General features: G+C 37.3%; 1 protein-coding gene across 2 annotated transcripts in view; it reads left to right on the plus strand.

Moving 5' to 3' along the window:
- Positions 1 to 763: 763 nt before the first annotated feature.
- The window catches only part of CCDC88A (coiled-coil domain containing 88A), a 75,566-nt gene continuing 61,334 nt past the window's right edge, over positions 764 to 14,995 (plus strand). For both annotated transcript variants that reach the window (XM_010186484.1, XM_010186485.1), the window contains exons 1-2: positions 764 to 826; positions 921 to 1,021. In XM_010186484.1, coding sequence (XP_010184786.1) covers positions 764 to 826; positions 921 to 1,021 — 164 coding nt within the window. The remainder of the gene's footprint in view (positions 827 to 920; positions 1,022 to 14,995) is intronic.

Raw genomic sequence — 14,995 nt, forward strand, 5'->3', positions numbered from 1 at the left:
GGCGGTGGGTGGGGGGGGATGAGGAGAGCTGAGGGGAGGGAACGGGGGAAGGGCGAGGTTGTGGGGCGAGACGGCGCGTGCCGGTCCTGTCCCTCTCTTGCGCCGTAGTTTAGTGGAAAAGGGAAGGGGTTAGAAAAGGGAACTGATTTAAAATAGCTCCTCGTTCCTGCCGGAGGCTGGTTCCATCTCTGTAGGCTGCCTGTGCCATTGCTGGGGGGGCTAGGGTAGAGGGGATTCTCTTGTGTGCAGAAGCAGCCTGGGGGGCTTGGCTGGGAGTGGGGGTGGGGGTCTCTGCCCCTCTCGCCTCCCCTCATCTGGGTTTTTTTATTTTGTGGGGAAGGGGCAGGATGAGCTTGTGGAGTTCTACTGGAATTTCGCCTTCCTTTCTGAGGAGCTGCCGCTGGTGAAGCAGATTTTTCCTTCCTTTCTTTTTTTGTCTGATGCAGAATCCCAGTAGCTAGGCAGCCTCCCTCTTTCCTTCCTTCCTTCCACCCCTTCGGTGTGTAGGAAGGGAGAGAAATCAATGGAAAAGCTGAAATACGCATAGATAGGCTCTCAGATGCATTTTTTCTTGAAAGAGGAAGATAAATCCCAGTTTCCAGTGCACTGACTTTTTTTGTTGCTGTTGCATTGCTTCGTAAAAATGAGGTTCAATTACTGCAGCTAAATCCTTGGAGCATTTTGGAGAGTTGCTACAGTGAAGGACTTCTCATATTTTTTTGCATTAGAAGAGCTACATCGATGTTAACCATTTTTTTGTAAAATGGAGAACGAAATATTCACACCCCTTTTGGAGCAGTTCATGTCCAGCCCTCTTGTCACCTGGGTAAGCATTCATTTCTTTGCTCATTGTTTGAAGATAAATGCCTTGCAGCAGAAGATAAGGTGGAGTTAGTGTCATGGTGATGATTATGTTTTAGGTTAAGACATTTGGACCGTTAGCTGGAGGAAATGGGACCAACCTGGAAGAATATGTGGCGCTAGTGGATGGCGTGTTTCTGAACGAAGTAATGCTGCAAATGTAAGTGTGTGCAAGTTGTGCCTTGGATTTATTTTTTACTGCTGTTTTGATTCTCTTGTATGTTTTACTTTCTTATGAAAGCTCTCTTTTCTTTCAATAGTGACCTTGGTAAATGTCTTTTATACTTGAAGTAGTCATGTGGTCAGTTAGGAGGCGACTTTGGAGCATAGCAGATACTCTTTACTGTTGTAAGATATATATACAGTGTGATACAGGATGAATCATGTTATATAGAACTTACTGGAAAATGGGATGACTGCTAATAGCTTCCCAGATTTCTACTGAGAAGCATAAAGGTTCACTCTAAGTCATGCTTATAAACAAAATTTTGAATAAATTTGCTTGTATAACAAGATTCTAATACATGTCTTGGTTCATGTGACATACAACTTAAGAATTGTATGCAAGTCACATAATGTTGTTTACTGAGCAAATGGACCATCCTTTAACTCCTTCTGCTTTACTTTTTACAATTTCAAATTGGAGTAGATAACAGCTATGCAGTAAAGCTGAAATTTTAATTGAGAGTATAGAAAGTTTTTTGGCCATGAACCACTGAAGAAACATTTTTATATGGTTTTACAAATTGTTTGTTGAAAACTCTGTGAGAAAAATTTCTTTATAATGACTTTTTGTTAATCATGGTTGTGTCTGGAATGTTGCCCACTACTGTAATGCCAGAGAGTAATGCTTTTGTCGAGTGTCTGGTGGTATACTCATAAAAATGTTACCCGTCGAAAAAGTCCCTCTGTACTTTTTTTTCCTAATAATGTAAGTCTTTACAGAAAAATAAGTCCTTTTTTTGTATAGGTATGAAAAAATGTGGGCTCATGGATGGCTGGGTAGATACATCAATGTGTGAGCAGCTAGTGTTGACAGCTGTTCCTCAGGAACACTGCTCAGTGATGGGCATCCTTTTACTCTTTATAGTTTTTACTCATATTTAGTACTTTAAAAGTTTTTGCTGTTGGTATTCAGCTTGTATAACTAATTATGTAAAAAGATCTACGTGTTACCTCGTTTAGGTTTGAATTCACATCCTTTTGAAACCGGTATTTTCTTTGTCACCTACTTCTGTGCAACTAGAATTCCAAGTATTTACTTCTGTAATACTGAGAAACATGGAAAACTTGGTAGAATTGAACTTTTTGGGAAAAAAAAATCTTGAGTGTATTTCTGGCATATTTTAATAAGAATTTTAAGTGATGCATTCACTGAAGCATACTATTTTTATTTTACTTTTTTTTTTCTTGGACTACATATAAATTAAGTAGCTTGTCAATTATGACTATGCATTTAACTTGTACAGCTTCTATTTGTTAAAAATGTTTGACACTTGGAAAGCACATTTAGTGCTGGGACTGCAACAAGGTGATCTTGAAGAATATAGTTCTTGAAATTAAACTTTCTCAGCATTTTTTTGTAATACTAACAGTATAAATTGATAAGTAGGTGGGATACATGTATATGAAATGGAAAGCTATGGAGAGGGAACATTCCCGTGCTTAAGGTGCTGTGTGTTGAATTTGGTTTTGATTTTGTATGTTCATCTTTGACTCCATACTGTGATTACTGTAGTTAACTTAGGAGGAGTTCTATGTGTAGGTATGAAAAATACACGTGGGAGTTGTAAGTCTAAAGTAAAATAGTTTGGAAGTTAGAACAGTTAAAAGCTGCCTTAAATGAGAGGTGCGTGTAAAAGGACTGGTATACAAAAAAAATTCATTTTACAAATACGTAACTACCCTGGAAGGTTTATTTTATTTAAAATACAGTTTTGGGGCACTGAAATGTGTTACAGTTGATTTCTACTTAGAATTGATGTTTCCAGATTGGTGGTATTATTTTGGAGGGGTTTTATTTGTTTTGGGTTTTTTTGCCAGGATTGAAAGAGGAAAAAATGTTTCATGTTTTGCAGACAGATTCTGCCTCTGGTGAAGTCACTGTGGAAACCTGTGTTAATGTCTAGTTCTATTCACTTGGAATATCTACCTAGTAAACCTTGTCGTAGTTGCAAAAACATATAAAAGATGCACCTCCAACTAATCATCAATATAACTTATTTTCAGTATTTTCCATTTCATTAGCATTTCTCTTTGTTTCCTTTTAGTCTTAACTACCGTATGTTGAGGAAATGTGGCATAAAAATTTGTATCACGTGACTTCACAAGCAAAATATTTTTCTTCAGAATGTTGGGTTTGTGTTTTTTTTTTTTAAGCTCTCAACGACTTACGTCACAGGGGAACTAGAGATCCGTGGTCAGGAGCTGTGGCACTCTTAGAAATTTTTCACAGAGAAATTTTGTTCTTGCAGAAGTCACCAGGAGTGCCGTTTGTAGAAATATGTGGAAAGCACCACTAGAAGTTGTTGACTTTTTTAAATGTGAGTTGTGTTACATAGTGCTTACTCGTTACACTAGTTTTGAGATATGTGAGGCTGTTAATGTTTTGGTGTGAGAATACAGCCAGTGAGTACCTGTCAGCTAAGATCCTTGCGATGTGGTGGTGGTCTAGGTTAGTTCCTATGGGGGGAAAGCCGTGGCAGCATTAGGCGCTTTAAAGGGTGTTAAAAGCATGAACAAGTGGAGGCTGTTACAGGTGCTGTGTTCCTGCTTTATTTATACCTTATATTTACTTTATTTTTGCCAAATGTTGAAAAAAACAAATGCTGTAATCATAAAAGTGAGTGTTAATATTGGGTTAGGCATGGCGTGTAAACAGCTACACAATCAAAAAAGTGGCTTTGTTACTTAGAGATGTTTTTTTTGTTCAGTTAATCTTGCCCTCTGTCAGCTACAAGTGAGAGTTTGTTAGTATGGCATTTGTTTCTCCTTGTCTAGGCCAGCTTTATTTCAACAATGAAAATGATTCAGACAGAGGAAGTAGATGTCACCATTGGAATAGTTGCAGGATAATGGTACCAAGATGGTTGGGTTTTAGCAGCATTGAGTTTATTGGTACCTCATACCTGAGAGAGTCCAATTCATGACATTCCTTGTATGTTTCTTGCTTTTGACTTTTTAAATGTTTTAGAACATAATGAAACTTACATGGATTCCATTCAGTGTCCAAATACGTCTGAAGAGCTCTTCCTTTACTGGACATGCTACAGGCCAAATTTTTTTAAAATTTATTTTTAATTAAGGAGAGTTCCAGTGTTGTAATATTAGCTCCTAACTTGAGAGAATGTCTCTCATTTCCTGTGTAAATTTAGGTCTGGTTCTTCAAAAGTATTCCATTACCTACCTTCTGCTGGGATCAGTCAGTATTTGATACCTCTGGATAGAAACCCATCTGTCTTTCCAAATCTGAGCCTTTATCTTTGTGGTGTTTGGTAGAAAAGAGGTCATGCTGCTTGGAAATAAATCAGAATGCACAAGATCACTGCAGCGGTGTTCTGCCATGGCAGGGAGGTGGAGGAACGTACCAAGAATACTTCATACCTTTGCTATACCCCTCTGTCATAATACTTCTAACATTAAGAAGTGCTCATAATACTTGAGTAAAATATTTTGTGTATACTAGTAAAATAAGTGAAACCGATTAGTCACCTGTTGTGCACCTATATGCAATTATGGTAAAATAATAGAGATATTTTTAAGAACACGACTAACACCACCTCGTATTTATTTTTTTTTAGTCTTAGTATTGTACTGTTTGTATGCTCTTCTGATCCGAAACCATCAAGGTATTCTTTCAGAAACACTCATTTTCTGAGTGTTTTCTGTTCTCATTCTGATAGGTCTTGTTCTCTGGTACGCATCAATTGAATTCCAGTAGGATTGTGTAAGAAATGCTGAATGTTTTGTAGTATGAACTGTGGTTTCCAAACTGACAAGAGTTTTACTAGTTCCTTTAATAAAAATAAGACAGCTGCAAGTAATTGGGACCTTCATTGCATTTAGCACCACCATTAATATTTGGTCGAGTAACAAAGACTTGAAACTGTATTTTAGTTTTAATGGGTTTATTTTACTGTGCTTTGTATTTGTGGAAATTTCAAAGCAACTACTGGACAAATCCTGTATGCAGAGTTGGTAGTGTATAGAACCAAATCCTGAAACTGTGTTAATTGAATCCACTGACTGGAGAACCTATCTGCTTTCATCACAGTGTTCCATTCGTAACTTTTGTCTTCATTTAATATATTAATCAATACTATCCATATCAGTTGTTGCATCCAGACATGCTGAAAACTACTTCAAAGGATGAGGTATTTTATTTCCCCCCCTTTCCTCCCCCTGCTTTTGCCGTTCTTACTGTTTTTCACTGTCTGGATCCACATGCAGGCCTTTCATGCCCATAGAATTTTCCAGGTGGACCGCTGACTGTTTTCTTCCATTACTCTGATGGTGTGTGCCTAGAATGTGTAGAGTGCTTCATTGACTCCTTTTCTGAGGTTTCAGTCTTTAGTTGTGCGGTCTTTTTCCCAAACAGTTCAGCTTGCCAGCCCATACTTCTGGCTTGCCTATATCTGTCCCTGAAAACTGGACTCCATCTCTCATGCTTGAGCCAACTGCCTGGCTCTGTGAAAGAACGCAGGAACATGCGCTCCAATCCAGTTAACTCTTTCTTGTGAAGAAGACCAAAGAGCAAGAGGCAGCTTCGGACAGGTTCTGGAAAAAAGTTTTGGGGAAAAATAAATTGGTGAGATTGGAAGTAAAAATATGAGCACGCATTTTAGAAAAAAAGGCAAATATTGTGAAGTCTGCACCTTTCTCACTTTGTTGAAGTGAATGGATTTGATTCCCACTTTTGAGATGTGCTTTGTCAGGCTTCCACAGATGCAAGGTAGATGTCACTCTGGCAGTTAGAGTTGTTACCCTTTAGAGTGGTTCTGCAGCAGTAGGGCCTAGATTTCTCTTAAGGAAAGCTGAATTTATAACACTCAGATCTTTTGTAAAGAAGCAGTTTTAATAGTGTAATGGTGATTACTTTTAAACTTGAGCATCTGCCTGCAGTGAGTTTTGAATGGAGCAAGTAGGGTGAACATAGGCTGATACCTGTACTTCTGAGGTGCTTGGGTTTTTGAAAGCTAAAGGGAAAAAAAGTGTGGATTGAATGTGGAATGCTTGAAGTGTTTGATCTTTGCTTATGTCCCTTTTACTAGAGTTTTTATGCTTTTGTACCATTTTTCACAGTTGATGTCCACTTTCCTTAATCCTGTCTACTGTGATTTATTTCCATGCAGTGAACTATTCTGTGGTTCATTCCTGTTTCATGCAGTATTTTTAATATCAGGAAGTAAATAATCTCATCATCTGCATGTGTATATCCACTTTGCTCTCTTGTTCATGTGCTATCTTGAGTATCTTTCTTTGTGTCCTTCCTTCTTTTGGTAGTGCACTACTTACCTCATCATTAGTCTGGGCTGGTAGCTGGGGCCAGGGAGTGAAACCTGAGTTAAAGAATAATTCTTAATACATGCAGAGGTGCACTATTGAGTCTATCTACCTGTTCCACAAATAGCAGTCTTAGTTGAAAGATCTAAAATCAAAATAACTTGTTTTAGCATTGAAAATATTCTGGCAAGGAAATAACGTGTATTCACAGTTTTATTTTCAGAGTGTTTTGCATTTTACTCACATTCTCTGTGCTATTTCAAAGCACTTTATGAAAATAATGAAGTAAACTTACTAATAGTTTTCTAGGCATATATTTCACATGTTTCATTGTTAGGAAAAGTAAGAGTGTACTGACAAACTGTCTCCTTCTATGGTGTAGTTCAGTTAAGGCTGTTTTATATGTGTATACTGTATTGAAGACTACAGGGCAGAAATGCCTGAGCGAGATAAGGGAGGAGACACATCCACAGAGAGCTACTGAATAGAGCTGCCCTTACACAAGGCAGAGTCAGCTTTAGTTGAAGTTGCAGGACCATGTGGGTAGTGCCATGAAGTGTGACTTTGTGCCAGAGGAAGACATCTCTGGGTTTCACACTCATGGCTGCGCTCTCTGCTTTAGTGGTTCAGGGGTGATGGCTGCGTGGCTCATCTAAGCATCCTGTGCCCTTAGTAGCACCCAAGGTTGAGGCTGGGTGAGCTTTCCAGTTCCATTTATGGCTGGCTGTAATATTTACCTGCCTCTGCTTCTGTGCTACTGCTGTCCTGGCTCTCTGTGTTGTAAGGAGTGGGGGATATATACAACTTGTTTTGCTCTAGTTTTTATACCACAAAGGTCAATTTTCTAAGGTGACTGAAACACTCTACAATGTTGCCATATTTCTGGTAATATAGCAGCAGTAAATTCCAAACTTCTGGATTAGCTGCAAATATCTTACCTAGGCTGCTCAGCTGGCATCTTTCACTGGCAAGGCTGTACTTCTTCCGGTTCCATGGCTAGTTTGGGAATCTCTGCACTACAAACCTTTGCAAAGAATTGCTGTGCTCCGATCTTTCTTTTAAAAACTAATCTAGTTAACTGACAAATTGGTTGCTAAATCAAGCACATCTTAATCCTATGCTAAATTTGAGAAGCTTACTTCTACATTTTCATCATTTGTTTCTTATGTTAAGAAGGTGCTTTTTATCTTTGTGTTCTTTCATGTGTTCTTCCTCCTTTTTCTCTAAACTGAATACCGATTTGTTGCCTTGCTTGCCTTTCATACTGTACCACTTTTCCCTATGTAGTAATTATTTAGGGATCAAGCAGATTTTTGGAAATGGTGCTTTTTTAGAGCACATGACCTCAGTGGCCAGAGATTATTTGGTAATGACTGTGTGGGAGTCTCTGTTTGCTTGCTTTGTTTTAAAGAGTCCTGTATTTATGCCTTAAGATGCTCCAAAGTGACATTATTTACAAAATGCCCCCCTTCATTTGATTGCCGTAATTGATGTTAAGGTGTTGAATCAAGCAAGGCTACTACTTCACCGAAACAATTGGGTGTCCTTTTCTGTTGGCTTACTCTGAGGAAAAAGCAAAAATTACCTTATGTTGTATTTTTGGATTGCGAAATGGTAAGAGGTGAATGCATAGGCAGCTTGTATTATATTCCTGAGTGGTGAGTGAATCTTTGAATCTGTGTTGCACATTTAGATATACTTGAAAAGTTACTTCCTTTTCTGTAGCAATAGGAGATAGAGTCCACTTAGGTTTATTACTGAATTTTATCTGATTTTAAGCTGCAGGGAAATATTTGCTCTAGTTTTTGTTTGTGTGGTGTCTGTTTTTCTTAAATAAGCCCTTGAGCAAAAAAATGTCTGGTGTAATTTCCTGGTAACTTTGTAAATATACTTGTTGTGTATTTAGAGTATTGTGAATACCAGACAAAAATAAAATACAGATACTAGTTGATATATGATAGAATGTAGACAAATGTCACACTTACAAAGTGCTGGTTAGCATCTTAGCAAGGATATTAATGTTTAGAATGAAAAGAATGCACTTACTTTACAGGCCCTTATATGTATACTTATCTTGTAGCTCTGGGTAGTTAACAGGGGTAAGGTCCTTCATGCGCTGCTCTGTTTATTTCTAAATCAGTAGGGGATTGTACATGTGTTGATATGCATACAAAATTTGCAACACATTTCAGTTAGTGTGCTGAAGCAATGAAGTTGCTGATGTGGATAAAATTTTTACAAGAAATGTAATGTATTTTCTTTGGCAATCCCCTTATATCCAGGAGCCTTGCATTTGAATTTGTCTCAGTCTCTGGAATAATCTGTACAGAGGGCTCAGATCTGTCACTTGGTAGTCTGAAAACTGGTACAGCAAATGATGAAGATGTACATTTTATTGTTATTAATTTACTTATTGAAGGCTTGTTGTACTTCATAAGAAAGGGTAATTCTAGACTCATAGTGTTCTAACCAAAAGTATGTAACTGAAATCTATGTGGCACTATTTTTACATTTGAAGATCTTTTTAGTCACTGAAACCACAATATTCAGGTAGCTTTGGTGTCATGTCACTAGGCTGATCTGACATCAGTATTTCCTGCAATTCTTAAAACTCAGCGTGCTGAGATTTTTACCCATGATCAGAAATCTGAACTACTAGGTGATTATTTTTGAGAATTTATAGCCTCAGCAAAGTTCAAAGTAAAGAACAAAACAAGCGAATGTTTTTGTGAGTCTTCCAAAGGAGAAGTTGTTTTTGGTAGTGCTATGAGTATCAAATAAAGCAAAGTGAATACTGCTGTGATGTTGGTTAGGATAGAATAGAAAAGCTTGTATGTGCAAACTTAATAATCTCTTAAGAGTTTTGGTGGTTTTTTAAGCTTAAATAAAGAACACTGCATAGATGTGTATTGCTTTTAAATGTTATATAAGTTACTTTCCTTTATATGAATATTTTTAGTATTTTAGAAAGCATGTTAGCTCCAAGTATGTCACTTGCTAAGGGCAGTAAGCGTTTGTTTGCTTCTCTTTTGTACTGCTTGCTGCTTCCTGTGTGACAGCTTTCTGGCCCTATTCTGCTTCTTTTATAACTGTTTCCTATGTTTTTCCCAACTACTACCTGTATGTTTGCAGAATGTTCTTTCCAAGGTAGGTTGTAAAAACATTTTCTTGCTTTGCCCTCTGATCTTTGGTATCAAGTCATGCTGCATCTTGTGATCAGATCTGTGAGTGCTTACTTATGCAAAGATAATCTTACAGTTTTCACAGGATTATTGTGGGTGTAAATGTTTGCAGTGTTTTGACAGTCAGTTATGTTGGGGTGTTGATCACAAAGTCAAGTAGTCTTCAGTTACTCTGTTAATTAGTATTGGACTGAATGGATCTTAAAATTTGAACTAATTTGAGAAGTAAAAAATGTTGACCTTCTGAAGGAAAATAACACACAGTGCTTAAAGTAGATAGCAGAACTTCAGTATTCATTATCCTCAGTACTTTGTTTCTGTGGTATGTCCATCTTCTTTCTTGCTTGTCCTTTGTAGACTGTATGCTGTTGCATCCTGTGCAGCATTTTTGTTTTAATTTAATTTGAAAAGTAGTATAGTGCAAGTACTACAGCAGTATAATTTTGCCTTTTCAAACAGTATTTGCTGTTAGGCCTTTTGCAGTTAAAAAAAACCAAACCAAAAAACCAAACCAAACTATACCATCTCCCCCATCAGCAAAAAATAAAAATAAAAAAAATCCCAAAATAAGAGGACCCTTGTAAGATATTTGATGAAGCAGTAAGGTATGCTTGCCAGACTTCCTGCTTCTCATCTGTTTGCTCAAAAAAACTTCTCTTTGCCAGGTTGTTTCTTCTAGGAATTCTCAATTATTTAATACCCAGGAGTGTTTATTTTGTGTGACAATGTTAAGTGTTCTGTGATGCTTCTCATCAGTGAAACTTCTTAATTTGATGGAAGCCAGCTTACTTCTTGCTGGCAGTGGAGCAGAGGCTGTCCCACAGTCTCACTGGTTGTTACCGGGAGCTCACCCAGGTTACTTGGTGCAGTGAGTAGTCATTCATGATTTCCCATTATTGGCAGAAAGTGCTTTTTTTAATTTTTGCATAGTACCTTTTAGTGTGATAGGAAAAGGGTACATTTGATGGTCAATCTGAAGCAACAGTAGTAAAGAAAGTTGTTTCATACTTTTGATGATAAAGTCAGCTGTTGCTCTGTAAGCTTGGAAGTTACAGGTTTTTGGGAGTGTTTATTCAATGATACAATAGTAAATGACAGGTAAACTGTTTTATTTCCTCTTATTTTCCCCTACATTTTGCTTACCTGCATGCATCTTCCTTATTAAGGAAAAGAGAAAGGACAAAAAGGAAATCCGGGCTGTTCTAGTCTCTGCTTTTTTAAAACCCTGGGAGGGAGAAATTAAAGAGCAGTCACCAGACCTCTCGAACATACTATGGTTTTGTCTGGCTGTTTGCACATTCACGTGTAAACCTGCGAGTGTACAGATATGAGGGGATGTCTCTTCATGCAGATAATACCGCTGACAGTGGGACCACTCATCAGAGCAGCCCTGAGGTCGTGAGGCAGAGCAGGTTCGTATTGATGGAGAAGGGAAAGACAGGGTTACTCGGCACAAAGGCTGGTGGCACTGCTTCAGATACAGCTATTCTAGCACACTTCAGCCATGAGCAATTAGGCAGCTCCTCTGCTGTGAGTGCCAATGAGAGAGCTTAGGCACTGTGCAGCTACCCTGAGTAGTTCAGCCTGGTCAGATGCTGCAGAGCTGAGGCAGGAAATAGGAAAGCTGTCTGCATATGCTCGGTATCTACTCTCATATGTTCTTGGCAGTGTTCCCTGTGATCCCCACCAGCCAGTCCATTTGGTTTAGGCCACTTTGTTGTGTTGTTTGGTTTTTTTTTAAAGTAGGCATAGTGCTTCAGTGTCCTGATAGTTTGTGATGTTAGACATAGTCCTGGGAAATGAGGTTTTGTGCAAAGGCCAAGAAACTTATGATGTTAGACCTAGTTCTCAAGTTGACACAAGGCAAAAAAGCTTCAATACAACTGTTGAAATTTTGGCACATATAGTGAATCTTTGCTAAGTGCATAGTTAGCAAAGTCTCCTTAAATTGAGATATTAATATGGAGCTCATTTTATGGTAAGGATATCTCAGCATTTGTAATGATATCTTTAGATGTTTGAGCGGATATCTGCAGAACTGCGTGAATGTTTTAACTGTGCATTCATTGCTGCTCCAGCAGTATTGTCTCATGAGTAGAAATACAGGCATTTTACAAGTGCAAGGTAGGTTCTCATAAACACCTGCTAAAAAGGCAAAGAAGAGTGGTTAGTGTAAATAACATTTGCTTGCTTATTGCAAGTAGGTTTAGAGCATCATTATACTGTATCTTATGTAAATGCACAAAGATACAGTGGCTAAGCAGGATTCAAAAGTGAGCAACTCCAGAACGTACATCCCTTGTGCCTTCAGCAGCTCAGACTGCGGCTGTCCAGTTGTAACAGTCGTGTGTGCATTATGTAATAACAACGGGCCATCATGTCGTTCAATACCATCAATACATTGCAGCCTCAGGGCTTGCAGTGTCTTGCATGATGCTCATCAAGAGGTGGAAGGATTTTATTGCCATCTCTTTTTTTCAGATACAAATATGCCAAGTTAGTTCTCTGCACGCTTCTACAGCGGATAGTCTGTGTCATGAATTATTCTTTAGGGAAATAATCCATTTAAATCCATTTCTATCAACACAAATCCTGATGAAACAGGTGCCAGAGGTATAAAAAAAGTTAGAATCTTTTTCTTTATCTTTTTGATAGGTTTAGCATGGAAATACTCTTTGGCAGCAGAAATTGATCACACTGATAGATGCAGGAGGAGTTTGAAGTATGTAATCTTGTACCGATGTTTCTAGAACGTGTGTGATTACAGGGTTCAGATACTGACAGTATTGTACTTTAGAATCTGCCCTGTTCTTTGGTACTGAAACTCCTGCAGACCAGCCCATTGAATGTGGCTGATGATTTTAAAGACTGATCAAACTGTTCAATAGTGCTCCTTTTGTCCCATACGCAGAGGTGCTTCTGACAACTTCATTGCCTCAATGTACTGCTTTGGTGTTGCTTCAAATGTTTTTAAAGCAAATTGGAGATTATCAGTTATTCTCCAGTGAAGGCCCTGTTTTTATTTTAACTTTCATAGCAAAAGGGCACTGCGGTATTAAATTTCTTTGTAAAACACATTTTATACCTGTTCATTATTTTCTTTCTAATATTAAATAATGGAAATGCTGCTTTATTATTAAAAAAAAAATTAAAATTCTGATATTGGTAACTATTGAAATATTTGGCAGAGAGCAAGAGTGAGCCTTAGTATTCCAATTAAAGGAATCAGGTAAGCAACATTTATATGTAAAAGGGAATGCTTGCTACTGTAAGGTAAAACACAAGTAGAGTAACAGTCAATATTTGTTACCCTTTGAGATGTATGCTTCTGTAGAATTTTTTCCAAAGTGCTTGTTTCAGCATTTCACTGTACTTAACAAATACATTGAAACAATGATACATTTAAAATTAGGGTGTGTTACAATACTAGACTTAATCATTAAGTACCATCAAGGAACAGATGGCAAGAGAGGACACAACTGGTTTGCAGTCTGCATAGGTTTAAGCGTGAAGCCATTAAGCTATCACATTCCCATTTCTGATAAATTTTGGTCAATGAAAAATTAAAGAGACATAATCCCTGATTATATGAAGTCTCAATCTGTAATTCATGACACTGGTAGTATTTAAAAATCCCTGAAGTTCTCTCTGTAATCAGTAGTTTTAAACTAGTGCATTATTGGGATAGATGCTCTTGTCTGTTTTTATTGCTATTGAAATTAATGTATCTTGTCATAAGTAGGTTGCTCTTAAATGTAAAGTTGCTTAAGGGTATCTTTTACTGCTCCGCTTCCTATTGACTTCTAGACAGATTTGCCCTATTTTGCTAGGCTATTTGCCACTGAAGCAGTTCAGTATCTCCACCTAATAAAAGGAGCAATTCAGAGTTCAGAGCATGTATTGCTTAAAAATGTTAGTGGTATAAATAGAACAGCAGCCACTAGAATCTTATGTTTTTAGAAAACTGTTCTCTAAAGCTGTATTTTACAAAGGTCTATTGTAGAACTGATTTATTTTCAAAATAATTTCATTTGCATCATCTTGTATTCCCAACAGCATATACTAGTTTTATTTCAACGTTGCTGGACCAAATGTATTCTAATAAGCAGAATTATTCAGTATTAATGAAAATGTAATTATTATTAAAAGGTTATTGGTCATCAAAATTAAACAATTCAACATACGGATACAGGTAATGTATTTAAATTTGGTAATCAGCTATTTGCCAAAAATATTAATGATTTAAAGATGCATGCTCTTGAAAGCAATACAGATTTTGGCAATTTATGTTTAGAAACTTATCTTTCTGTATGACAACTATTTGCACGTCATATTTCCTTGTTTTTCACATTAGGGTTGATAAGAAAATCAGTATGTGTATGCCTGGCTTGGACCAATCTGACAAACCTACAATTATACAAACAACATATCACATCGTGCTATGCTATTTCCTCTTTGAGAGGAATGAGTTAAGACATCAATACTTAAGAGGATGGACTATGTTGACTAAATGAAGATTATTTAAAATGATGTTTTGTGGATTGGAGAGTACTAAGCTTTAAAGTTGGAGGCTTTGAGAGAATAGAGTCCTGGTTATCAGTATTGGGAATGTAGGTGGGTTTATTTTTTAAAATAATAAATCTCCTGCCAAAGGACTTAATCACAGTTCTTTTGGTAACAGCATGTGTGCAAGAAGCTGTCAAGCCTGTTCTTGGGTGTTCAATGCACTCTGCAAGTCAAAACTGACAGTTCAAACATAATCTGAAAGCTAGAAATCAGTTACTGCAGATTAGGGAACACTGGTAAATACAAACACTGAAGGATTCTTCTGCCAAGTGGCTTCTAATTTAGATGTGTACATTTCAACAGGTGGGTCATTTTAGTAGGTAGCCTATTAGTATTCTGTGTTTATGAAGTATAACAGTTTAGTGACATAATGTGGTTAGAAAGATTTAAATGACTGTAATACAGAGGTAAAGTCCTGTTTGCACTGGAAGGTATTGAGAGCAGGGTTTCACTCCAGGAAGAGTTAGAAACAAGTTTTTTCCAACTAAAAGTCATCGTAGTCATTGCTAATGTGTTGATTGAGAGCATCGAAGACAACTTACCTCCCTTGGTTTAAGAATGAGCCAATAAAAATAACAATCTCTACGAAAAAGGTGACAAAAATCAAAGAAATACAACTTCCTACTAGCTGGGGTGTGTTACTGAGGTTACATGTTTAATTACATTCAAAATTATTTGTAGAGATTAGTAGTGTTAGTACTGATATTTAAGTAATTTCATTTTATCAATCTTCAAGAACACGGAGTTAAACTCCTTGTTACCATAATCTGCTTGAAAGTTCTGCTGAAAAAAAGGTAAAGGAACTTTGGAGTTTAGGTTTCTGTTTGACCTGTAGCCATAGTATTTGCAAAAAACTTAAGATTATTAAAATAAATCTATTCTGT

Source organism: Mesitornis unicolor, unplaced genomic scaffold, assembly GCF_000695765.1.
Source record: "Mesitornis unicolor isolate BGI_N332 unplaced genomic scaffold, ASM69576v1 scaffold18936, whole genome shotgun sequence".
Classification (NCBI taxonomy): domain Eukaryota; kingdom Metazoa; phylum Chordata; class Aves; order Mesitornithiformes; family Mesitornithidae; genus Mesitornis; species Mesitornis unicolor.